This window comes from Rhinolophus sinicus, chromosome 12, assembly GCF_057876585.1.
Source record: "Rhinolophus sinicus isolate RSI-liver-muscle chromosome 12, RSI-T2T, whole genome shotgun sequence".
Taxonomy (NCBI): Eukaryota; Metazoa; Chordata; class Mammalia; order Chiroptera; family Rhinolophidae; genus Rhinolophus; species Rhinolophus sinicus.
This window is the reverse complement of record NC_142512.1, coordinates 17,408,025-17,435,828: the sequence shown is the minus strand read 5'-3', so window position 1 is coordinate 17,435,828 and position 27,804 is coordinate 17,408,025. Positions and strand designations below refer to the sequence as shown.

Sequence of the window (27,804 nt, the reverse complement as noted above, 5' to 3'; positions counted from 1 at the left end):
GCCACGTTGCCCTCACACAGGACCAAGGCTGACCAAGCCTCCACTCGCTGGGACACCTCCAATCAGTGTGGCCAAGGGAAGGGAGTGTGGCGAATGACACCCTGGCTCCTAAAGGCTTCTGCCTCCAAGTGACACACTTCTTTTTTTTTTTTTCAATTGAAGTTTATTGGGGTGACAATTGTTAGCAAAGTAGACACACTTTAATAGTTAGACACACTTCTAAAGTTCACATTTTACTGGCCGAAGCAAATCAGGTGGGAAATCAGGTGCGAGGCTGCCATTTGCTTCCAAGATCAGGATGTTGCCAGCAGCCATACCTGTAAAAGCCCAGTTCCTCACCTGAGGACCATGCTGGTCTCAAACACTCCCTGGTACCTCCCGGGAATGAAAGCAGAAGCAGTAGTGGTTTCTGACTTCAGGCTGGAAAAACGAGGCTCTGGCAGCTGTTCTCACCTCCTCTGCAGAGGCTCCAGGCCACACGCAATAGAAACGGCAGCAGCACTGTTAGCTGACAAGCTCAGAACGTGCAAGGCTCAGGCCTCAGAGGTAGAGTGGACTCGGGGAAAGGGGCTGCGCGCTCAGCACTGGGCTGGGCTGCCTGGGCTTGTCCAACACCCATCTAGTTCCTAATTTTATAATTGCAGATTCCACCACACACCCTGAGAATGGAAGTCAGAGGGCCAGTTCCTCCTGACGGACACGGCTGTTATCTTTTGACCTTTCCCTTCTCTCAGAAGCCTTCTTCAGGGGCTCAAAAAGGATGGCGTCTTAACTCATTCTGAGAGAAAAATCACACGGCTTTCCTGAGTGATCTGCGGCCACTTGTCCTGGTAGAGCTGTGGTGCAGACAGGTTCTTTCTGCAGGAGAACCTACAAATGAGTCCTCAGGGCTATCAGGTCCAACCTCCCGCACCCAGCTCTATGGCTCTGATGTAACTCACAGTCTTCCCAAACCAGACAGGTGTCTTTTATTAAAGGGAAAAGGCTCTGAAAGAATGAGCTTTAGGATATGAAATTCAATCGGCACAGCCAGACAGATTCATCTAAGAGCTTCAGACAATCATGGAATTCATAAAGTGACGCTTACAAAGAGACGACATGACTGTTTCCCAAACACAAAGTTGCCTGGGTGCCTCAGAGTCTGCCTGAGGCTGGGATCGCCCTTGGGAGTCTGGAGGTAGATGCAGCAATGGTGGCCCTGTCCTGGAAGCCATTCCAGTCATCCTCCTGACCACGGAGGGACCCCTGCAGGGGTTCCTGTAGGCACACTGCCTCAGTGGGATGTCCTGCACGGCAGAAACACATGGTGGGCCAGCAAGGCCACACCAAAAGAAAGAAGAGCTGGGTCCTGTCTCATTAAACTGACCATCCCCTCTGGCAGGAGAATGTCCGGATGCATCCCTCACCTTGGAAAGATTCCAGGGTTGTGCAGGGGCAAAACCCACTGTTGCATAGACCCAACTCTGGAAAAGGGTCCTGCTCGTGCCTGGTTAGACTCTTGGGAACAATGTGCCCGAGTGGTGGTGGCCATGCAGCATCCATCCCCCTTGCTGGTCATGCCATCCACCTTTCCTTCCCTGTTCCATGTCTTCATGCCAGTTGTGTTGTGAGGGTCTGGGGCACAGGCGGTCCTTGAGGGGAAGTACGTGGTGAGAAGGCCAGGCCAGACTCCTGTACCTTCATCTCAGCCAGCCTGCCTCACTGTCCTTGGGCTTCCCCCTGCCCCAGCTCACCAGCTGTGTCCAGGGGAGAATGAGATTGGGAAGGGCTCGTGTGGTACAATCCACTAGAGAAGGAATTTTCCAACAGCACGCATGACCCAAGTCTGGGCTTCCCGTCCCTAAAAACAATCAATCCAAAAGCTGGAGGTGGGGTGCGGGGTGGGAAGGGTCTTCTTTTCTTACGTGGAGCCCACTTTTCTTACTTGGAGCTACCAGATTTTTTGGTGCCTGAAGTCCACATTTATTCTCTCTTTGTCTGCAGGTGAATCACAGGTGAGCTTGCTGACCAGAATGCTGGGCTACTGTTCCTTTTCTCTCTTTCTTGTTTCCACATTTACATTTGCAACCAGCCCCTAGGAGAGTCTCTTTCAGAAGGCACTGATTTGGGATCTGGTTGATGACTCCTGGCTATATTATCAGAGTGTGCCCTGAAGGAAGGTTCTTGGTCAAGATGGTGCCTGAGAAGAAGCATTGTTTAAAAACTGCCCACCGAGCTATCCAGGAAAAGGATGACCCCAAGATCACATGAGAAATGTTAATCAGATAAAATCTGCAACAGTACTTTGGCCACAGAGTGTGCTGACTAAGGCTCCTTCTGCTTGAGGTTTCTCTGGAACATGACCAGCGCTGCCCCCACAGCTGCGTCCACATCCTGCCCAAAGGACACTGGGAAAGGGAAAGCCCTCTGCACTTCCTGCTTCAGCACCTCATTCCTGGACAGCGCACTCCCACTGCCGACCACCCGCTCCACGCCCCACTCTTTAAGCTGCTGAAATGGAAGCATGGAATGCAGGTTCTGCACGATGCCACGGCACAGGGCCCGGGTCACGTGCCCCAGGGAGAGGTCAGAGGAGGAGATTCTGGTCACTGAGGCCAGCTGATCTGGCAGGTGCCTCTCGCCCAACACTGTTGGAGTGATGGTTAGGCAGGTGTCTCTCTGCTGTGCAGCCGCCTGGATCACGCGTGAGTACACAGTGGATTCTTCAATCTCCAGGCCTGCCAGGAATGGAGAAGACCTGTGAGAACTCATGCGCCCCTTGCTGCAGGGTGAAACAATATAGAATTCCCAGGGGGCTGGGGGAGATCTACTCCCTGCTTCTCGCTGCAGCTGGCTGCTTCCGTCTCAGGGACTCACCGTCTGGCTAGCTATGCCCTGCCCCAGATCTCAGCCAGCTCTCTCACTGCAGACCCCAGCTCTAACCATCCCACAACTATGAGACCCTTGGTCCCAAGGGGCCATAATGCATACACTAGTCAGTAAGTATCATCACGGACGCTACTAGACTTACTAGCACTGTCAGAAATCCCAGGGTCACAGGGCTGACCACGCTCTACACTGTCCGTCAGCACAAGCTGAGAAACACCAGTCCAGACCAGTGCTGCTCACATTTGAATGTGCATAGGAATCACTTGGGGACCTTATTCAAATGCAGTGTCTGACTCCCGTGCCTGAGGTGGGTCCTGAGCTTCTGTATTTGTGATCAGCTCCTAGAGGAAACCAGGACTGCTTGCCCGAGGACCGCACTTTTTGAGGAGAAGGTTCTAGACCGGTGCTTACCAACACGTGAGGGCAGCAGAATCAGCTGAGGAACCTTTATAAAATGCTATGCTCAGGCCCCACCCACTCCCCAGACCGAATAATCAACATTTCTGCAGGTGGCACTAGAACATCCACATTGTTTTAAAAACTCCACAAGTATTTCTAGTGTGTGGCCAGTGCCAAGAACCAACAACGTAGAGTCACCATGGAGTCTCGTCATCACATTTAATTTATAGAAACTCAACTATACATGCTCAGGAACTAGAGCACATTTAATTTATAGAAACTCAACTATACATGCTCAGGAACTAGAGCACATTTAATTTATAGAAACTCAACTATACATGCTCAGGAACTAGAGCACATTTAATTTATAGAAACTCAACTATACATGCTCAGGAACTAGAGAGAGAGAGAGACAGAGAGAGAGAGAGAGACAGAGAGAGAGAGAGAGAGAGAGAGAGAGAGAGAATTTAAATATCATAGTCAAAATTTGATCAGTATGACTTTGATTAAACATGGCAGAATGAATATAAGTATCTTTCTTCTCCTTCTAGAAATCCTACTAAAATAGCAGGAAAAAATCACGTGTTTGGTGGGTCACCTAGCACATGTGTACAAGTACATAAATCTGTAGGACTGAGTCCTTGAAGGGGAACTGCTGGATCAAAAGAAATTCACATGACATTTCCTCCTTACGAGTTGTACCAATTTACACCACACAGCAACGTGTAACAGTGACTGTCTCTCCATATCCTAGGAAACACAGTGTGTTGGAAACTTCTACAAGAATAGATATAAACATAAAACCACCAAACTAATGGGTAAAAGGGAAAGGGGACAAAAAAGGAAAAAAACAGATCGCTCAAATAGAAGACAGAGACACTAAGGAGCTATGATGACTTAAATGTAACATGGTATCCTGGATGGGATCCTAGAACAGAGAAAGACATTAGTGGAAAAACTGTTGAGATCCAAATAAACTCTACAGTTTAAAAATAATAATGATGTGTTTGTGTTTCCCTAACCAAAATTCAAAATATTTTTTAAGGAACTGTGGAAAGAAAGTGTTCTTTCTCACTGGGGACCACTTGGGCCACAGCCCAGACTTAATGGAGCACCTGAAGGAAGGTGGATACCAGCTAGCGGCCTGAGAGACCTGGCTCCCAGCCCTGTGTCTGCGTCCCTTGGCTCAGCACCTCCTTGGAATCTACTGGCGGGGTGAACTGCTACGAGTAGCCAAATGTCCACACCATGGGCTTAGAACCACAGAACATCAGAGCTGGAAACTCACAAAAGGGAAGGGACTTACCCAGGCCACATAATGACTTGGGGACAGAGCTGGGAACTGAGGCCACTCTCCTAGGTTGCACCCACCACACTATGCTTATTTCGCAAGCGTTACATGGCACTTACTATGGGCCAGACACCGTTCTAAGTGCTTCGCAATATTAACTCACTTAATCCTCACAGTCCTTTGAGGTAGGCACTAGAATGACCCCCCTTTTCAGATACAGGAAGCAAAGCATACCAGAGTTAAATGACCTGCCCAAAGGCACACACAAGTCGCAGAGCTGGGATTCAAACTCAGGCCATCCTGCTTCAGAGTCTCTGCTCTAATTTACCACGTGAGGAAGGAACCCCTTGTTCCAGCCTCTGGAATATAACGCAAATATAGGATGGTGTTCTGAATAGAGCAAGTTTCATTTTGTATTTTATGCTTTAACATGGCCATTTTTGGTTTTAAAAGTACGTCTTTTATCTAAGTACATTTTATTATATTTGCAATTATGTTTTTTCAATCAAATGACATAACTGTAAAAATTTCATAAAAGGTTAAGGTATGTAAGATACTAACCTTCAAAACACAGTTTCCTCAAAATGAGAACCATGAAAACACAAAAGACTTTTTTCTTTAAGGGTCTTACAGAGAAATTAAATATTACCACTTCTTTCAGGGGTAAGAAAAATAGTCACTTCTGTATAAAGAAAAACACCAGCAGACTCGGTAAACAACATCTAGGTTCTGAAAACTGGTGTTGCATCTTGAAAACTTTTTCTGATGCAAGGCAAAACGAAATCAAAGTTCTATGACTTAAATGAAGCCTTCCAGAGGAGACCCCAGCCACAGGGGCAGAATGGACACACACACACACACACACACACACACACACACACACACACAGCAATCCTGACCTTCCTGGCCAGCCTGAACAGACCCACATGCAACACTTGTCTGCATGACTGACCCTAAGAGCGTCCCATGGCTCCCTGACTGTGTAGGGGGTTTCCTGGAATGACGTGATTTTGAGTTCCTACAGGTAACCAATGCATTAGATAGAGGAACATGATTTCCCTAAACCTGGACGGCTGACCAGAAATTTCATGTCTATTTGAAGTGCTTGGAAAGGGAACCTCTCCTGGAGGAGGGAGATTTCGTGTTTCCCTATAAATGTAGAGCAGAGGGAAGGCCTGATCGACCCTACTCTGAAAATGAAAGAAGAGAGCAGGAGGGCACCAGTACCCAGGAGGGAGCTCGCTCAGAAAGGGAGTCAGGAACTATTCGCCACGATTAAATGCTATGAGGATTTCATAAGATTGTAAAATACCAGGAGTCTTTTCCCTCATTCGTGTTTGACCCTTTTATTTTCATCTGTCGGTAGTCATCAGAAGTAAAACCTCAAATGCAAGGAACCAGGCGCTTACTGGCAGAGAAAATGAGACCGTGGGGCAGGGGAGAGCTGGGAGACTCTTATGATACTCCACAGTCTAGGTTAGAGGAGAAGGTGCCCTCTCAAAACAGAGACTAGGTGATGGCAGCTCAGAAAACGAGAGGAAAGAAGGCTACAAGCGCAGATCCCTAAGGAAGAAAGGATGGCTGGGTCTGAGACATGAATCTAGAACGTGCTTCCACGGCACGTGCAGCACCAAGACACTGCCACGTGGAAAAGACAGCACACCGCTGTGGGGGCCACACCTTACCTAGATCCGCCATCCACTGGACCAGCATGTGAACGAACGTGGCGAGCACGTTGCCCCCATTGAGTGACGCTGCCACTGCCAGGTAGGTCCTGTCAAAGTATGGGAAGTAGGCAACTGGGGCCGCAGGGTCTGGAGTCTGTGCCGGCTGGAATCCTGAAGGCATGGCAGCCACCAGCTGAACCGAAGTGCTCATGTTGAGAACTGGGGTGCAAGGAAAGCGGAGGTTAGGCCTGTCGGGCACACTCAGAAGTCACAAGTCACAATAGGGCAGGGGGAGAGCGTGCTGGTTTTAGGAACATGTCCACAAATTCTTTGAACACTGCTCCTTTCAGGAGAGCCTCGTTCCCCTCCCCGGAAGTGTGGGCCATACTCAGTGACTTGCTTCTAATGGAGGGAATAAAGCAGAAGTAACAGCGTGTGACTTTGAAGATGAGGTCATAAAAAGACACTGCAGCCTCTCTCTTGGCTCACTTGCTCTGGGAGAGGCAGGTACTGTGTTCTGAACAGCACCACGGCAAGGCCCCCGTGGCAACGAGCTGAGGCCTCCTGCCAACAGCCATATGAGGGAACTGAGAAGTGGACCCTCCAGGCCTGGGCAAGCCTTCAGATGAGGGCAGTGCCAGCCCTCCGACAGCTTGACAGCAATCTCCTGAGGGGCCTTGAGCCAGACCCTCCAGCTACACCCAGATTCCTGACTCGCAGAAACTGCATCATCTATTTTAAACACAGATATTTACAAAACGAATTTCAAACCCAGGCACAGACACAAAAAGAGAAACTGGGTGAGCTAACAACTGTTGGCTGTTTTAGGCAACTACATATGGAGTGATTTGTTACACAGCAATAGACAACTATTTACACAGAGTAAGACCTCAGCCCAAATGTTTTATTCCCTTCAGAGGTCTCATTCATTTTTGGCAAATTCCACCTCCTTCTCATTTTCTTAATGAGACCCAGCACAGAGGGAACGATTTTCTCCTTTAGATCGAGGCCGGAGCATGCAGACTGTACCATTCCAGGAGTCTCTTTTCCATTTCTCACAAGACCTGACCAAAAACCCTGCTCTCCATCTGTCGGGGGCCAAACTTATACAGGTCAGCATTCGACTTTCCCACCTACTGGGGGCTTAGAAGCAAGGACAGCAAAAACAAATCTCAGAAAGCCAATAACATCTACTTTCTGCCCCATCGAGCCTTTCCCCATAACTATAAACCAAAAGCAATGTGCCCGCACCTGTCCCCTCAGATGAGGGTGTCAATGATGGGGGCCCATGGGGATCCATGGACACAGCACAGCTGAGCACAGGCTACTAGCCCCCATCTGGAACCAGAGACTACAACCGGCTCAGTGAAGAGGGAGCCTAAATCTCACCTTCTTCCCATTTGACGAGCCCCTCACTCACCACACAGAGAGCACATTTACATCCAGGCACAGGACAGCCCTTTGCAGGCTAAGGGCCTACAAAGGCCTAAGATTTGAAAACCACCAGGTAGGAGGAAAGAACTAGGCCTTTACAGGCAGCAGTACCCCAGTGCACCCCTACAACTGCCTCATGAGAAGACATCATCACCCTTGCTGTGGATGATGACGAGGGCTCTGGAAGAAAAGTCGCCTGCCCAAGGTCATGCCAGATGGAAGAGAGGGGCTGAAATTCCAACCCAGGCCTGAGGGCTGGACTCCAAAGCCCACGTGAGTTCCCTGACATTCATGCTTTGAGATGAAGGTTTATATAAGGAAAGAGATGGTGTACTGGGAAAACTAAAACTCACAGGATCAATTTAGCCTCTTTTCCTGGGGCACCGATTTTCATTGAAAATTTGGGAGAAAAAGTTTTGAACATTTTTGACCTTAAACGATTTTATCACATACATGTGCAAAGAAAACTGGCAGATTTTCACCTTTCCCTCTCAGCTAATCTTGAATTAACAGGAATCACTACCAAAAACAAAACAAAATCAGTCACTTGAAATGTTATTTCTTAATAATGGAATGAAATAGGAAAATACTACACAGAGGATAGAGTGCAGGTCAGAATTTTTAAATTCGAGGGCGGATTGTAATCGTTCTAACTGATGGAGGAAAACAGGATGTGATGTTAAAGAGAACCTAGGTAAGATGAATGAATTCTCTGATCGCCTTGATAACAAGGGACTTCCAAATTGGACTCGTTCAGCCAGGCTGCTGGGAGGATCAAATGAAACATATCCCGCAACCATCCTGCTTGGGCAGACAGGCCCAAATTCTACCCTAGCCCAGGGATGGGCAAATGACAGCTCATAGACCATATCCAGCCCATCTCTTTTGGGATGGCCCAGGAGCTAAGAACAGCTTTCACTTTTTTTTTTTTTTTTTGTACTAATAGCTTTCCTGAGATGTAATTCATATAAATTCACTATAAAATATACCCCTTTAAAGTACACAATTCAGGGATTTTTAGGATATTCACAGAGTTGTACAACCACCACCACAATCTAATTTTAGAACATTTTCATTACTCCAAAGACTCCCCGTACCTGTTAGCAATCACCCTCTCCCCTTCCCACCCCTGGCAAACATTAATCTGCTTTCTGTCTCTACGGATTTGTCTATTGTGGACATTTCATAGGAATGGAATCAGACAATAATATATGGTCTTTTGTGATGAGCTTTATTCATTCCTTTCACTTTCACTCACATGTAGCATTTTAGCTGTGTGGATACACCACCTTTTTTTAATCCGTTTATCAGTTGATGGGCATTGTTTCATACTTTTGGCCTATTATAAATAATGCTGCTAGGAACATTTATGTACGAGTCTGTGTGTGGATATGTGTTTTCAGTTCTCTTGGGTCACATGGTAGCTCCACGTTTAACTTTTGCAGAACTGCCAGACTGTTTTCCAAAGGGGCTGTACTAGTTTACAATCCCAGTAGATGTTCTTCCATTTTCACATGGTTGAAAAGAAATCAAAAGGAGAATATTTCATGACACATGAAAATTATATGAAACTCACATTTCAGTATCTATAAATAGTTGTATTGGTGGAACGTAGCTGGGCCCATTCATTCATATATTGGCTATGGCTGCTTTCATATTCCAACAGCAGAGTTACATAGTTATGACAGAAACCATGTGGCCCACAAAGCCTACACTACTTATTATCTGGTCCTTTACAGAAAAAGCTTGTCAACCCCTGCCCTAGACTGATGCCTCCACCTCACTGTAACTCTCTTACACTAAAATACAGAAAAGACTCTGCACATCTAATCAGATGGGATGGAACTTTCATTGACAAACACAAAATAAGAAACCTTAATCTACTAATATATTTTCTTGGTCATGGAGTTGCATAGAAACCAGCCAACTAGATAGAGTCACTTCCCTCCCCTGGCCCTAGAGAAGAAAGGCACAGACGGCGGTCAGGGATGGAACTGGCCCTGCTGGATGATAACCTCCCCAAGCAGGGGCTTCACCTGTAGGGATGGGGGTGACTTTCATGTTTCCAGAATAATGACTGACAGGATGGTGAGGCTGCCAGGTATGTGCGCCCCTTGGACCCTCACACAGAGTAGAATCTGAGGAGACTTACCTGCATCGGTCCTTTGGGCCATACAGGAATAGACAGAGGCCTGTAAATCACCCAACGCCACGCCCACCTGTGTCCCCTTTGGGATTTCAAACCACGCCTGGGAAGTCCTGCCTGCCACGCTGGCAGGCTGGGCAACATCCGGGAGCAGGTGGACAGGAAAGCCCGAGGCCCTCAATCTGCAAACCGAAAGTGGACAGTGTATTTACCTAGTGCTTGGTTTTCTGGGTTTTATGGTTTCCAGGAACCTCAGCAAAGGAAAGTGCTATAGGATACAAATAGGAGAAGGGAGGATACATGCCAGTGTTTTCACAGGGACCTCAGTTGGCTTTTCTAAAACCAGGAGAAATAGGTTTTTAAAAAAATAAACACTGGCTTTCAACAGCTTGGGATTGGCCTTGAGGGGAAGAAAACAAGCAGTGTAAGCAGGGAGGATCAGGACGGATTAGATAAGAGCCAGATAACCCCGGGCATCCAGCCCCCTGCGTTTGAAGACTCTGCTGCAAAGGGAGGCAGCCAGAGTTTCAGGGCAAAGTCAATGTTGGTTAGCACAGGCCAAACCAAAGTCAAACCCACTGGTCATCTCCTGAATACCAAATGCATTCATCACTCGGGTTAGTGAATATGGGGCTGCCAATTTTACAAAACATGCTAGAAAGTCCTTTACCTGAACTACCAGGTGCTTTTTGTTTTATTACAGAGCTCAGAATTGGGGCCCTGAAGGAAGTGAACTTAGTGGGCACTGGACTTCTGGACCTGAAAAGGCAAATGATTGTTTAAACAGAACTCAGAAGGCATCCCTCATGCCTACCACTTTCATTTCTTCACCTTATTTTAAAACATATTAAAGAGTAAAAGTTGTTTATTGAAATCTACAGGCTAGACCTGGGTCACAGAGAACTGGGGAGCCCAACCCAGGTCTGGGTGACTTTGGGGGAGCCTCTCCAAGGGCTTCACTTGCCGCCAGGCCCACCCATGCCCAGTGACTGGAACAGGCTGTGGGGACGGGTGGCGTTAGCACCCTGGCCTCTTGGAATCCCCCACTCTTCCCAAACCGGAAAGCCCCCATGAAGCTCTCGCTCTAAAGATTCAGCCCTTCCGCTGGAACAAGCATGCAAGGTTATACTCACATCTCCACGTTCCAGGTTTGGCTCTGGGTGTTGAAATATCCCCAGCTAGCGGCATTCTGGTCAGACATCAGGGGTCTGGGCAAGCCACACAGCATGGCAACCACGTAGTCGTGGATGGTGCCCGCTGCATCGTACGACTTCAGGAACTCTGGGCTGTTGTTCACACCGGAAACAATTCAGCACAGTCTGACAGTGACCTGCCAGCGCGTGCGCCACTAGCTGCGCCACCTAGCTGTGGGCAGTGTGGGCTAGACATGGCATAGCTGGGGGGCAGCCAGAACCCCACAGGCTCCCCCAGATAGACCTCCTGCGCTGAGGCCCTCCCAGTGACGCCAAGCAAAGCTGTCATTAGGGGAGGGTAGTCCCGACGGGATACACTCTACCTGGGAAAGCAGAACGTCCGTCGTTCTCAGCAGCCCTGCCCCCACCACAAGCTCCCCACATGACCCTCGGCACCCCTTGTCCTCTCTGGCCCCCTTTTCCACCTCGGGGTTAGAACAGGATAACAAATAGAGAGCCCTCCGGGAAATGAAGCAGTTCTAGACCAAGGCTTGGTCTGTGACCACACCCTGTGGCAAGCCATACTCATTGAGGGATTCTCCAGAAGGCGAGGTGACATTGACCGGCTAGAGTGCAGCCCCCTGGCCAGTCTCCTTTCCCTGGAAATGCAGCACCCAATTCAAACAGTGGTCTGTACCTATTTTTCAAAAGCCAGAAGATGGTTGCACAGCCAAATCCGGTGGCCACACTGAGATGGGACTCTGGCTGGGGCAGAGAAGCCAGGAACTCGCTGCTACACCGGCCATCCTGCCATGTGACCAGTTGGCTCACAGCTCTGGGCTGGAATACACGGGCGGCCCCTCCCTCTGTCCATTCACAGCCTGGAACAAAGGAGATTATCCAAATCAGAGAAAAGAGCCACTGACCAGCACCAGCATATCCACGAGACTACTCTGCTAGTGACGTTCTAGCACAGACCGTATGACTCATGACAATGCTTCACCCACTTCACTCACACATGGGTTCTATTATCAAAGCGCCTGGGTTTTAGCACCGGCTCCACCACCAATGGCTATGTGATCCTAGGTAAGCTGCTGACTCCCTCCATTTGTCCCACTTCTTCTATGTTCCTTTTTTGTCATTTTTTAAAGTTGATATTATACCTCCTCCCCCTCTCCCAGCTAAGAACCGTGGCACACTCTCAAATCCCCTAATCTCTGTCCTTCCAACCCCCATCATGCTGATATGATCTAGACTTGATTCTGGATGATCAAGGATATATTTTCTCTTTTCCTTTGGTCTTAGCTAATTGATTTTTAGACATCAAACTACTAAGGAATCTGGCCATCTTTACTTCATTTATCTCTTGAAACAGCTTCTGGATTTTTCTCTGCTCTTATTAAAAATTTCATCCAAAACTGTTTCCAGTGTAGGTCTTTCTTGGCAAAGTGTCTGAAGGCCTATTGCCTCAGAATGCCTTTTCATATCCTCCTATTTGAATGACAGTTTGACCAGCTACAATATTCTAGGTTCTAAGTTCCTTTTCTTCTATACTTAAGAACACTATTTGGGGCCGCCCTGTGGCTCAGGCAGTGGGAGCTCCATGCTCCTAACTCCGAAGGCTGCCAATTCGGGAATCGAACATTCCCACATGGGCCAGTGGGCTCTCAACCACATGGTTGCCGGTTCAACTCCTCGAGTCCCGCAAGGGATGGTGGGCTGCGCCCCCTGCAACTAAGATTGAACACGGCACCTGGAGCTGAGCTGCCGCTGGGCTCCCGGATGGCTCAGTTGGTTGGAGTGTGTCCTCTCAACTACAAGGTTGCTGGTTCTACTCCCGCAAGGGATGGTGGGCTGCGCCCCCTGCAGCTAGCAATGGCAACTGGACCTGGAGCTGAGCTGCGCCCTCCACAACTAAGACCGAAAGGACAACTTGAAGCTGAGCTGCACCCTCCACAACTAAGATTGAAAGGACAACAACTTGACTTGGAAAAAAGTCCTGGAAGTGCACACTGTTCCCCCAATAAAGTCCTGTTCCCCTTCCCCAATAAAATCTTTAAAAAAAAATAAAAATAAAAAAATAAAACAACACTATTTGTAGATTTGTGGTAGATGGCCACAAATTACTTCCTACTCCTCCATGAAGCGGTAGAGTCTAAATTCTCTTTCCTGGAATCAGAACTAGCCTTTGGTGACTTGCTGGACTGAGACAAATGTGGCAGGAATGACATCCTAGGACTCCCAAGGTTAGGATAAGAAGTGTTTCAGCTCCCAACAGAGCCTCTTGGAGAGCTCACTCAGGGGAAGCCTGCTACCATGTAAGAAGTCTCACTACCCTGAGGCCACCATGCTGGAGAGAATATGTAGAGAAGTCACATGTAGGCATCTGGCAAACCATCCCCAGCTGAGCCAGCCTTCCAGCCTTCCCCACCAAGGCACCAGGCTTTGGGGAGAACCATCCGGAACCCTCCAGACCAGTCTGTCCACCAAATGAAAACTCCCAAGCAACCTCCGTAATACTCCATGTAGAGTAGAAGATCAGTCAGCTGAGCCCTGTCCAATTCCGGCCCCAAGAGTCACAAGATATGATAAAATGGTTACTGTTTTAAATCACTGAGTTTGGAGGTAGTTTGTTACGTAGCAATACAGAACCAAAATACTCTTCTATTGCCTTTTACATAGAATATTGCTTTTGGAAAAAAAAATTAATGTCAATCTGCTTCTAACTCTTTTACATGAGATCTGATCTTTCACTCTTTAAGCTTTTGGAATTTTCTCTTTGTCTTTGAAATCCTAGAAAGTTCACTACAATAGAACTAGCCAGGGTTTTCTTTCTCTCTCTTCTTTAACATTCTATGGGCCCTTTCAGTCTGGGGCATTACATCTTATTTTGCCAATTATGGAACATTTTTCTCCATTAATTCTTCAAATATTTCCTCCTCTACCACTTTTAATTTTCCCTTTCTGAGTTTCCTATTAATCAGATACTAGTGTTTCTGTTTACATCTCAATGTCTCTTAACTTTTCTTTTATATTTTCCACTTATTTGTCCTCTCATTCTTCCTTCTGAGAGACTGCCTCAATCTGATCTTTCATTCTCTACTTGTTCTGAAATGCTATCGATTCTGCTATTAATCCCATCTATTACCTCCTTTATTTCAACTATTATATTTTTCATACCTAATATTTCTCCTTGGTTCTTTCTGTTTTCTTTGTATTGTTTCCTTGCTAACATCTTCCTTTAATATATTTTAGTATTATGTCAACCTCATTTTAAATTCTTAGTCTGTCCATTCTAGTAGTTCTGCTTCTGATAGAATCTCCATCAAATAACCCAGTATGATGTTTTTCTTGTGAAACCATTGTGCTCTTCAAAAGTCTTCTTATCCCAACTTGTGAAATCATTTTGCTCTAGGAGTACTGGCTACTCCATCAGGCAATATGTAAATGGACCAGACCTCAGTCCCTTTCAGCCCTGAGGGGTTGGAGAGGATGGCTTAGTGCTGGGCTGGATCCATAGCTAAGCTATCCCACCCTGTAAAATATCTCCTCAAGTCAGGATTTTTCCTCTGCCCTCCAGAAGAAACAATGTTAAGAGGACCCTTAGATTATAGGTCACTATCCTTGGGGTTTGGCCAGGGACACCTGTTTTTCTCCACTGCCTCGACTTTATTCCTGAAGACCCCTGAGTTCCTGTAGGTGTGGGGGAAGGTGCGGCTTGTCCCGAAGCTATGGCAAGCCAGGGAAATGAGCGGTTCTGCCTCCTAGTCTATCCTTCCACAGACCAGGCTGGCTGCCTCTCGCCCCAGACCCAAACCACCAAGCCACACATACCAGCCCCATCACGCCAGGCTTTCTCACAGTGTTCTCCCCTTCCCTGGTGTTTTTCTCTTATAATTCCTCTGAAATCCATCTTGGGGTAAAGAAACTGCAGTCAAGCTAGTTCAGTGTCTTGGTGGCAACTGCATCTGGAAGTCCAGAGGTAGAGGCGCTTATAACTCTCTCTCCTGGATCCTGGTGGCCCTTTCTGCCTGTGTGTTGACTTGACTCTCTCAGACTAGTAGCAAAGGGAACGGTGAGAGTTAGAGCTAGGGTTGTGTGCTGTGTGTATTGAGTATGTAGGGTTGTATGTATTAAATGAGTTAACACATGTAAAGCACTTAGAACAATGCCTGACACACAGTAAGTACCCGATGAATGTTAGTGATGATGATAATGATGAAATGACCGTGAACCTTGACCTTCTAACCTCTGTCCATGGTCTCAGACTTTTCCAGCAGCCTTCAAGAAAGAGAATATACCCCATTATATGAGTTTTGCTCTTCTTCTCATACAAGGGATATTTCCCACACTGCCATGCAATATAAATACAACTACTGCAGCTCAACGGGAAAAGAATGTTGACAGTCAAGAAAAGTTATCAGGGGGCCAGCCCGGTGGCTCAGGCAGTTAGAGCTCCATGCTCCTGGCTCCGAAGGCTGCCGGTTGGACTCCCAAATGGGCCGGTGGGCTCTCAACCACAAGGTTGCCAGTTCGATTCCTCGAGTCCCGCAGGGGATGATGGGCAGCGCCCCCTGCAACTGGGATTGAGCACGGCACCTTGAGCTGAGCTGCCTCCCGGATGGCTCAGTTGGTTGGCGCAAGGGCTCTCAACCACAAGGTTGCCAGTTCGATTCCTCAAGTTCCACAAGGGATGGTGGGTAGCGCCCCCTGCAACTAGCAAGGGCGGCTGGACCTGGAGCTGAGCTGCGCCCTCCACAACTAGGACTGAAAGGACAACAACTTGACTTGGAGAAAAAAAAAAACAGGCCTGGAAGTACACACTGTTCCCCAATAAAGTCCTGTTCCCCTTCCCCAATAAAAAATCTAAAAAAAAAAGAAAGAAAAGTTATCAGTAATCAAGAACACTCTAAATCTAATGGGTGGAGATGAAACTCTGGCCTCCACTGCAGAGCAGTGCTGCCATAAAGCAAAACAGGGCAACGCCCCACATAAAGCTGTTTCATGGCTGTGTTTGATCTCGGACCCCAGATTTGGGAGCCACGACCATTATACATTTTCTTACAAATGTGCTCCTTAGGAACCAAAGAAAGAGATTTAACTGCCCCTCAGGCCATGAAACATCCCTTCATTTATTAATTCATTCATTCATACGTATATGCATGATTGAATGATATGTTTATTGAGCATCTAATATGTAGTAGGCACTTGTTCTAGTCCCTGAGACTACAGTGGTGAACAAGGAAAAGTCACTGCTTTCATGAGACTTATATGCTAGGGATACCGACTACAAACAAGCAAATACAGGATATCAGGTACTTTTAGTTGCTAGGTAGAAATATACAGCAGGGTAAGGGACTAGAGCGATAGATGGTTGGCGGGTGATCAAGGAAGTCCTCTCTGAGGTGACATGTGAGGAGAGACCTGAACAGAATAAGGGAGTGAGCCCTAAGAATATCTGGGGATACATGTTGCAGATAGATGGGACAGCCAGGCGAAGGTTCTGAGGGATTTTGTCAATCTCTACTTAGCATCCCTGGCCACTACCCAGAAGACCAGGGAGGCAGGTTACAGATGCACACATGTGAAGCATGTCATGTATCACCCAGGGGTGGGGATGGTTCTCCCGGGAGTGGTCTACCCTCATTTCGACCTAAACCTAAAGCTGAGATTCTTAGCCCAGCCCTAAAGCTGGATCACTGCAGCTTTTGTTCAACCCCTTTATCTGCATCCAAAACTCTTTTGATTGTTTTTTTTTTTTTTACTTTTTAGACTATCATTTTTATTTTGTTTGTGTTATAAAACAAATATGGAGCTCTTACCATGTACCAAGTAGTGTTCAAAGCACTTTAAAAATATTAATTCATTTAATCTACATAATAGTCTTATAACATAGATGTGACAATTACCCCCACTTTACACATAAGAAAAATAAAGAAAAGATAAATTTAAAAATTTTTACCAAAGGTCACCTAGCTACTAAGTGGTAGAACCAGGATTTAATTCAAGTAGCCTGTTTCAGAATCTGGCCTGACAAATCTCTCTCTCTCTCTCTCTCTCTCTCTCTCTAGTAAAGAACTGATATATTTTTAATTTTTTAATTACACAGGTGATAAATGAATGCATTCTCCACATAAAATGTTCCAATATTACAGATAAAGCAAAAGGACAGCTCGACCATCTCCACCTGAGTCCCAGCCTCCTTTCTGTCTCTGTCAGCACTTGTGGGGTAACCATCCAAAATTTTTACATGGACACATAATTTGTTTGGTTTGGTTGATTTGGGTTGGGTTTTGTTTTTGTTTATTTTTACAAAACAAATAATACTGTGCTGCATTTATTTTTCTAGGGGTTGTTTTTATCATCCAACAACATGTTCTAGAGTTCCTCCTATGTCAACAAACATGAATGTACCTTATTCTTTTTTTTTTTTTTTTAAGATTTTATTGGGGAAAGGGAACAGGACTTTATTGGGAAACAGAGTGTACTTCCAGGACTTTTTTCCAAGTCAAGTTGTTGTCCTTTCAGTCTTAGTTGTGGAGGGCACAGCTCAGCTCCAGGTCCAGTTGCCCTTGCTAGTTGCAGGGGGCACAGCCCACCATCCCTTGCGGGAGTCGAACTGACAACCTTGTGGTTGAGAGCCTGCGCTCCAACCAACTGAGCCATCTGGGAGCTCAGCTGCAGCTCAGCTCAAGGTGCTGTGTTCAATCTTAGCTGCAGGGGGCGCTGCCCACCATCCCTTGCAGGACTCGAGGAATTGAACTGGCAACCTTGTGGTTGAGAGCCCACTGGCCCATGTGGGAATCGAACCGGCAGCCTTCGGAGTTAGGAGCATGGAGCTCTAACTGCCTGGGCCATGGGGCCGGCCCCTACTTTGTTCTTTTTAACTACTGTCTATCAATCTACAGCGTGGGCATACCAACACTTTTTTAATCATTGTCTTATACTTAAATGTCACAGTTTCCACTACTATAAAAACAGATGCAGTGAACGACCACGATTATGCCTTCTTACACACATACATGTTAAAGCACTTTTGCTGAACAGATTCCAAGTAGCAGCGCTATTGAGACAAGTCAACGTCAGAAACATCTAAACCTGTAGAGACGTCTAATGAGTTTATGTGAGTCAACCTGACGACAACTGCTGGGGAGCAAAACCTCAATGGATTAAGAAAATGCTCTGGAAAATGGCAGTTTTGCAGCTTATTTTATACATTAGAATCAAAGGAGGAGACGTAAGGAGGGTTACTTGAAATCCATTGGGGGTAGATTAAGGGGTGAGAGAAAGCAAAGCGGGGAAATCTCTGGGATTAGATGAAAAGTACAATGAAGACACACATACTTTTTTTACATTGGTGGGTGCAGGATAGTTAACAATGAACGAGTACAGCACATAGAGATGGTATTTGGGGAACAAGAGAACAATGAGGGGTTCTGTGGTCTCCTGCTCTGGTACAGTGGGTTGTGCCCTGGGGGGGATACAGAAAAAGGAATTACTCTGATATTCCAAGTGTATGTTATCTTAGATGTAAAAAGACAATAGACAGGCTCACTTAAGGTAAAGACTGACCTTTGTCAAGGAAGTTACAGGCCAAGGATGTGACTACGGGCCATGACCTGCTCTTAGGAATTTTTGTTCAGACCATCCTCTGTGGTTAATTTCGGTCTCTGAGTTTGTAGGGCCCGCTATGCTGGCCTCCCCTGAGCTTCTCAGGTTTAGTATGTAGCCCCTTTTTTGCCTACAGTCATAGCAGCTATCTTATTTTTTTTTCTTTTGGTAGCAGCTACCTTACCCACCAAATGGCCCTCCAAAATGGCTATGCTGACTGACACTGCCAACAGTGGTACTTGAAAGACCAATTTTCCACCCCCTTTGCCAACTCCTGACATTATCAAACTTTGATTTCTTACAGTCCAATGGGTGGCAAATGGTTTCTCATTACTGTTTTCGTCTGGGCTTCCCTAATAACTAATGACCTTGAGCATCTTTTCATATGCCTCTTAGCCATTTATATTTCCTGCTCTAGGAACTGCCTGTCCTTCTGCTTTGCCCATTTTCCCACAGGGCCACCTGTCCTTTCCTTGTTAGTAGTTCTTTATATGTACCCATATTCATTCTTTTTCTACTATAGACTAGCAAACATTTCTTCCCCGTCTGCTGCTTGCCTTTTAGCTTGGTTTTACGATCCCCACTTCTCTCCTACTATGACTGAGCCTGAAAATGGAGTCTGGAAACAGGCATAACCACAGCCGTCTCAGAAGACACTGGTCATTGCCTCTCCTCTCCTTCAGCTGGCTCGTTTGTACCCGCATGGAAGCACTTAGCTCTCTGCTCAGGTTGACTGCCTTGAATGTGCCCTGGAAAGTGAGGGCTTCAACCACTTCTTTCTATGTCTCCCCCGGGGCCCAGCACACAGCTTTACATGTTGTAGGTACTGAACCCAAACTGAATGATGGCCGCCGTTAAAAGCAGAACAACTCGATCCCAAATATGATTTCACCTAACTCTGCTAAGCAGGTATCATCATCGTCAAACAGTGGCTTTCCTCCTTCCCAGAAACAGAAAACAAAACAAGAAGGCATGCGGGCTGGCTCAATGAAATATTAAGCAGCTGTCTCCAGCGAGGTGAGCCATGGTTTGTGTGGTTGTTACAGAGTCCAGGAGATGGGCAGAAAGGACGGCGTGTGACCAGACCACAATCGTTAGAGCTCTGCTGTCCTCTTTGGGATGGGTTTTAGTATTAAAAGGACATTTATACTCGTTAATGCAAAATTAAGGAGTTTAAAAAGCTTTTACAACCTAGACTCCCTCTGAGAGGTCAGGTCTAACGCCCTAATTGGCCTTCTGCTCCTGCTACTGATTGGAGCCAAGCAGGTCCTGTGGGCCCAGCTGGCCTGAAAACAGGCAGATGAGAGGGAAGGGGGAAAGGAGGGAGGCTGCACTGGCTTCTACCGGTACCAGCCCATCCCAGGGACTGGTCATAGGATGCGTCACTAGGCATCAGTCATGCTGCTGAGAGGCAGGTCACCACTCACATGGCCCAGAGGAATCAGAATCGCTGACTCTCCAGGCAGGAAGGGGTGAATCCAATGTTCAAATCCCCTCAACTACAGCCCCCCTCTCCCCCAAAGTAGCCATCCATCCTCTGCTTAAGACACCTGCAGTAAAATACTGGTATTTTGGAAGCTGGGTGATGGGTATGTGTCGGTTCATTATACTACTCTCCCTACTTTTATGTCAATACAAAATTTTTTATAATAAAGAAAATATATTTCCAACACTTGCCATAACAAGAAGCATACAACTTCCTACAGGAGACTAATCCTTCCTTGGACATTCTGTTGGGCAGCTCCTCCCTTCGTTGAGCTATTGTGCCCTCCCATAGCTCTGGTGCCCCCAGAGGCCTTTCAAAGCTCAGCGTCTGAAGTCAGACAGACCTAGGGTCAAAACCTGGAGGCGCCACTTGCTGCCATATGACCCCGAGCATACTCTTTTAACCTCTCGGAATCTCAACTTCTCATCTGCACAATGAGAACAGTCCTGTAACCTCTGTCATAAGGGTGTTGGGAAAGTTTGACGGCTCACGCAGGTAACATCTTTAGCCCAGCACTTGGCATGTAAAGTGCTCATTGATATTTAACTGGCTTAATTCTCCTCCTGGAACAAGTCACCCACGTCTGCACTGTGGCAGAGCTGATATAAGATGACCAACTACATAATGCTTAGCTAGCAACTGAGCCCATAAAAGGACACACCCTGGAATTTGAAAATCACAAATACCTGTGATTATGTTAAACAGCAGAAACTACACCCAAATTCAGAAGTGTTTCCTCTGTGTCTTGGCATCTTTTACAGCGACACGAACCTCTTAGATGTTGGCAGTGACGCTCTGAGACACTCACACAGATAAAGAAGAAGTTGTGGGAAATCCACGCCGTGGCATCCCACAGGGAATCAGAGGCAACTCAGCCTTCCCCCTCTCCCTATTCCTGGCTATTGAGCAGATGATGTGTGAGTGGATAGTGCACTTATTCGTGACACGTTTGTCCCAGACAGGATGTACACGCACGAGAAGAGGCAGCATGTGCCGTGTCATCCCCACTACAGGGTAACCTGACCCTTCAGACAGCCCTGGGCAGCACTTTTCTCGTCCACAGTGATTGTTAGCACGCGATTATCCCCAGAGCCCAGCATACCTTGGCCTGTTTTCCAAAACATGACTCCATGCATCTGCCCTGACACTCCGATGCCACAGACTTTCCGGAGCGCCTGCTGGGGAAGGGCAGCAAGGCATTCGTTTAGGGCTTGGATGATTCTACTCACATCCTGCTCCCGCGCCTGGAAATAGAACAGGATACGTTGAGCAAGGGCATACAGACAGGCAGGCAGAGGCCTCCAGGGAGTCCCTGGGTGGTGGCTGCCCTGATAATTCCATTGGGATCGCGTGCTGACCAGTGTCAGGGAAGAGATGTGAGACTGAGACTTCTCCACCACCTCCAGCAGCGCGTGGAGTTGGAATGTGGCGCCTGAGGTTCCACTCCCTCCCTTCGCAGATTGAGGCACTGCTACAGATTAGGTTTGACAAATGGCCCAGGCTCGCTCCTCCACTGTGACTGTCAGCTGAGAAAAGCACTGTCCCTGCCTTATAGGAAGTTACGTCTAGCAGGAAAGACAGGAAAACACAAGACAGACCATGCTGTAAAGAGAAATAAGGTCAGGGTCTTTCGCAACGCACATAGAGGAAGGGATAAGAGACGGTTGGAACACAGCAGGGGGGAACCTGGCAGGAATGGTATAGGCAAGAAATCAGGATTTGGAAAAGTCTTTGGAGTCAGATGGGAAAATGCATTGCGGTATCTCAGAGCTAAAGCAATATTAAATTCAATCCAGCAGTACATCCAAATGGGTGGGAGGTACAGACTAACTTCCAAAGTAGGCAACAATGTGACTCAAACCTAAGAAATCTGCATTTCATGACTACCTCCTCCTTTAAATTATGAAGTCCTTGTCAGAGAGACTAGGAACAGGACTCCAGGGTCCCACCCCATCCCAGCGGATGCCTCTAATCAGAAAGAAGTCTCAGTAAGCTAAGGAGGCCACCACAAAATATGCACCTGGGAAAGCAACCCAAGTGACATCATTGTTTTCTTGGTGAATAAGTACATTTCAAAATGGAATGATCAATTAAACATGAGTGTTTAAAAGAATCATTCCTATGTGATTCATATTGTGCTCAAGGAATCTTTGACTATTTGGTATTTTAAGCAAATATATATGTTTAAGACAATTTGGCCTAGATTACTTTTTTTAACTCCAATTTTAAAATGTGAAATTGAAAAAACAAAAAGGAAAAGAAAAACAAAAAAAAATAAAATGTGAAACTGAGTAACTGATCTAGATTTGTGATTATAAGTTCAAATCTCACCATATGTACAAAAGGATTTGAAACATTTAAGAACATTTGAGGTTTGCATAGTTGTATATTTAATTTATTAGATTTATAAGAACTATTCTGAAAAGACCATGTTTCCCCGAAAATAAGACCTAGCTGTACAATCAGCTCTAATGCGTCTTTTGGAGCAAAAGTTAATATAAGACCTGGTCTTACTTTAATATAAGATCCGGTCTTATATAATGTAATATAATAATAATATAATGTAATGTAATGTAATGTAATACTGGGTCTTATATTAATTTTTGCTCCAAAAGACACATTATAGGGGCCGGCCTGGTGGCTCAGGCAGTTGGAGCTCCATGCTCCTAACTCCGAAGGCTGCCGGTTCAATTCCTACATGGGCCAGTGGGCTCTCAACCACAAGGTTGCCGGTTCGACTCCCGACTCCTGCAAAGGATGGTGGGCTATGCCCCCTACAACTAACAACGGCAACTGGACCTGGAGCTGAACTGCACCCTCCACAACTAAGATTGAAAGGACAACAACTTGACTTGGAAAAAATCCTGGAAGTACACACTGTTCTCCAATAAAGTCCTGTTCTCCTTCCCCAATAAAATCTTAAAAAAAAAAAAAAAAGACACATTAGAGCTGATTGTCCAGCCAGGTCTTATTTTCAGGTAATCAGGGGATTTAGGTCAGACAACTGCAATGCCTAGAAAATATATTAAATGTATAACTGCAGTTTAAAACAGCTAAGATATTTAATTAACTACGATGGGATTAAGTATTATTCAAAGGCCCTCAAAAATGATGGTTCATGTTAGACTCATAAATGGAATAAGATTTATAAGGTAAATTAAAAGCTTAAATAAGAACTAGGGTTCTAAATTATTTTGATTTCAACCAAAGTAAAATGTTTCTGCCACATAGAAATCACCTCCAGGCACAAAATAAACTTATATTTATATAACACCTAGAAGAATCCATGGAAAAGTCAAAAGAGGAAAACAGAATGTGGCTGAGCCCTTAATAAATTTAATCTGTTGCTTGGGGAACTGAAAAAGCTGAGGGTCTTGGAAAAGCATTTGACGACTGAGCCCTCAGACCCCTTGCTTCCCTCCAGGGAGAGTACAGGCCCCCCCTTCTTGGAGCAAACCCCTCACTTGCCCTTCAGCCAGCTGGCCTTGGGTAGGGGCAATTCTTTGCTCATAAGCATGAACAAAGGAGAGGTGAAGAGGGGTAGAACCGGGGAAGAAGGAATAGAGAGGGAGCACAACTCATTTTCCTGAGGAGGCATCTCCAGATCCTAACAAGACTCTTCATATATAGGAGAGACTACAGCAGAACTGACTTGGCAGGGAAAGATGGGTAAAGAGACGGGGCATGACTGTGCACGGTTCCCCAAGGAGGGAAGAAAGAAGACAGTGAGGGAAGAAAGAAGTAAGCAGGGAAAAGACATTTGTTTAGACCTGCAGTCATTAGCCACCTGTGGCTAACCTGAATTGAGAGGTGCTGTAAGTGTAAAATACAGACCAGGTTTCAGATGTAGTATGGGGGGGGGGGAAGAATGTACAATATGTCATTAATAATTTTATACAAATTATTACATATTACAATGCTACTATGTTGGAAATACTGGGTTAAATAAAATATGTAATTAGAATTCATTTCACCTGTTACTTTTTACTTTTTTTAAATATGGCTACTAGAAAATTGAGCATTATTGGTGTGGCTCACATTTGTGGCTCGAATTTTTATTGGACATTTCTGGTTTAAAGAGTTCCCATGTGGCCAACAGATGGTGCATCAACCCCGGACAGAGGAGCTGCTGTTTAAAATGGGCCCAGCGTGGGTGAGTTGTGTGGGTGGGGATAGTGAGGAGGGAAACAGGCCATATGGGAGTGAAGTCAAGGAGACGGTCCGTGTTCAGCAGTTCGCTCGAGTTTAGCAGTGAGTGTGATGGAAGACAGACAATGGGTATACCCACCATGTAACAGGAAAAGCGCGGCCCCCATTCCTTGGTTCAGAGTATCAATGGGTCTACATCCAGATCAAATCCTAGGACTTAGATTTGAAAAGAGAACTTACAGTCTCTTAGGTCCTCATTTCCTAGATGACCAAGAAAAGAAGGACCAATGGTCGTGCCAAAAAGGGCCAAGCCATGTGCAGCCTAGGCGACGCACCAGCTGTGCCCGATGCGTGCCCAAGGACAAGGCCATTAAGAAGTTCGTCATTGGAACTTGTCTCATTAGGGAGATCACCTCGGGGATGATGTAGATGCCTGATCACTGCACTGTACGCCTGAAGCTGAAGCTGAACAATAATGAATGTCAACTACAAGTTTATATATATATATATATATATATATATATATATATATATGGTTACATGAAGTGGAGTACAGCATTAGGAGTAGAGACAGTGGAAATGTAATGGCTGTATGCGATGTCAGAGGGGTAGTAGATGGGGGAGGGGGGTTGTCACTATGTGAGGGACTTAAATGATAAATGTCTATTACATTGTGAATAATAATGTAACTAATAAAATAAATATTTTTAATATATTTATTAAAAACTAATAAAGCTAATAAATGAAACTAATAAAATACTAATATATAAAATACTATAAAATACTAATAAAAAACTAATAAAATATAAATAAATAAGAAGTTCGTTATTGGAAACATAGTAGAGGCCGCAGCCATTAGGGACATTTCTGAGGTCAGTGTCTTGGAGCCTATCTGCTTTTCCCAAGTTGTATGTGTAACTACATTACTGTGTGAGTTATGCCATTCACAGCAAGGTAATCGGGAATCACTCTCCTGAAGCCTGAAAGGACAGAACACCCCCACCCAGATTTAGACCTGCGGGCACTGCCACACGACCTCCACCAAAGCCCAAGCAAGGAGCTAAGTCCTTAAGGACTAAAGAAATTGTCTCTGGAAAAAAATATTAAAGTGGTATACTTTAAAAAAAAAAAAGAAAAATGACCTTAGAATCTCATTCAACCCTCCTCCGTGACACCCCTTTTTACAACTGAGGCCCAGAGAGGAAAAATTAATAACTCAAGAAAGTCAGAGCTTCCGTCAAAAACCCTGGTGGCAAATACCTAAAAGCCTGACCTTCCGCATGCAGCGAAGCTTGACCATGGTATACACAATACTTCTAAAGAGTGAGAAATATGGTCCTGAGGAAAGGACAGAGTCATCAGCTATTTCTATGGATCAGTGGTTCTCCCCCCAGAGGTGATTTTTGTCCCCTAGCGGACACTTGGCAACATGGAAACATTTGTGGATGTCACAGCTGGGGAGGAGGGTTCCACTGGCATATAGTGGGTCGAGGCCAGGGATGCTGCTAAACATCCTACAAGGCACAGGACAGCCCAAGGCACAACAAAGAACCTTCCAACTCAAAAAAATCAACAGTGCTAAGGTTGAGAAATCCCACTATAGATGAAATTACAGGAATGCTGTTTGTCCAAGGGCACAACACACATGCGGGGGATTCAAAGGGGGCTATTACTGGCTCCCCAGCAAACCCTTCATTAGGCAGGTGTGGTGCACTGGTTATGCCTGTAAACACAGAACAGCCTGTTGAATGCTGGGGGAAGTGGGGAGAGTAGTGTTCAAGAAGTGGCCCTATGACAAGAGGAAAGGGCACGGACTAAGCCCACTCTCTGTAATCCTGGCTCTTCTGCTCACCTCCACAGGGTCAGAGCTGACTCTGCCTCCATCTCATAGTCCAGGAAGTGAGATAATCATTCTAAAACGCATGTCCCGAACAAACTAATTTTGAAAGCCTCCATGAAAATGCAATGTGCTCCTGAAACCTTTATCCTCTGAAATGTTTCTGAGCAAGATGGACTCTGAACCCTAAAGAACTGACTCCAGATATGTGGCAAGAGCTTGAGAAAAACAAAGCTCTTGGGAGTGGGACTTGGCTCAGAAAATCGAGGTTTGTGGCTAGAAGGGGCCATAGAGGCCACCTATTTCAACTAGGAGAAGAACAAGCTGAGACACAGAAAAAAGTCATGAGGTTACTCAGAAAGTTCTTTGATATTAATTTCTATTGTCAATCAAATGAACATAGAGCTACCTTTTTCGGGGAATTTATCAGCTCTGAGGATTGACACCCTTTCTGAAGGCACATTTCACAACAGAGCCCACTACGATGACATTCTCCATTTCTATCATGTAGCTTTCACAAGATACTAGTTGCGGTGTATTATTACTAAATTTTATAAGATAACAGTTGTAGTGTATAATTATCAACCCGATCTTTTTCTAATAGAGGTATCTCTCAATGTCTTTCTGTCTTTCCTCCAAGATCTTTCTGTCTTTCTGTCTGTCTGTGTTTCCTCCAAGATGTCTCATCCTTTGGGGACTGGCGGCCGGCCCGCCGGTGAGATTTTTGTTGACCAGATGTCTGAGCCCCTCAGTCCACATTCCTCTAGGGTTAGGCCTGATTCTGCATCTGACTTCCAGAGGAAAACCCAAACTTTGCCCTGGGGAACAAGCTGAACTTGAGGACACAGGCAGGTGTGAGCAAAGAGCAGCTAGAATGATAGGGAGGCCTGAGGCCCGTCATTCCACTTTACACAAGGAGAGGAATTCCCCCGCGGGTCAGGGTACAGAAAGTGGAGGGCAGAGAGCAAGGGGATACAGCGCCATGGACAAGGCCCCTAGAGGAGGCCAGAGTGGGAGATCGGTGTCAGCAGCTAGGAAACCTCCTGGGACCAGGCCTAACGGATCAGGGGAGCTGTGGCAGGCAGGCGGAGATCAGGCAGCCTGGAGCAGTCAGGGAGACTTCTCTGAGGAATGGGGATGTCGGGAAGGCCTCCTTGAGAAGGAAGAGGGTTGTCAGGAGGCTCCTGGAGGCGGCGCGGCTCCAGGGCGCTGCCTCACCTGGGGCGCAGTCGCCGCGCTCGGGGCCGCCGCCTCGGCCCGCGTAGCCCGGACACAGCTGGCCAGTACCACGAACCCCGATGGGTGGCCGGGCGCCGCCTCCACCACCGCCGCCTTCACAGATGTGGTGCCCAGGTCGATGCCGAGAGTGACCGACGGTGTAGCCATGGCCATAGGGAACGGCGTAGGTCTCGTCGCCTCGGAGGCGCTCCCTCCCTCACACTTCAGCAGGGACCTAGGCGCCGAGGCGGGGCCTCGCCTGCCAATCCTCCAGCCACACTCAACGTGAAGCTGCTCGTCTTCCCATTGGCCGAGGAAAGCAGAGCCCCGCGCACCCCTCGCAGCCAGTCCAACCACAGACAGACAGGCGGCGGAAGGCGGGACCTAAAGGTTCCACGACAGTGGCGGCAAGTACCTCACCAGGAGAGTCCCTGCTTTACTCTCCAAAGCAGTGCGAAGTTCGCCGACAGGCGCTCCGGGCTCCGAGAGCCTCTGTGTCCCCAAAAGTGACTTAATCCTTCCTGAGAACCGAGCTCCCAAACCTGCCAGAGTGCTTGCGCCCCTC

The 27,804-nt window shown here is 46.5% G+C and overlaps 1 protein-coding gene across 1 annotated transcript; it reads right to left on the bottom strand.

The window, feature by feature from the left end:
* Window positions 1–140: 140 nt before the first annotated feature.
* On the bottom strand, window positions 141–27,800 carry SHPK (sedoheptulokinase). Its single transcript, XM_019743836.3, has 7 exons — window positions 27,240–27,800; window positions 21,138–21,279; window positions 11,636–11,819; window positions 10,939–11,091; window positions 9,812–9,987; window positions 6,244–6,444; window positions 141–2,717 (listed from the first exon to the last, which is right to left on the bottom strand). The coding sequence occupies exons 1-7, from the start codon at window positions 27,411–27,413 to the stop codon at window positions 2,305–2,307; spliced, it is 1,443 nt and encodes a 480-aa protein (XP_019599395.3). The 5' UTR covers window positions 27,414–27,800; the 3' UTR covers window positions 141–2,304.
* Window positions 27,801–27,804: the final 4 nt, after the last annotated feature.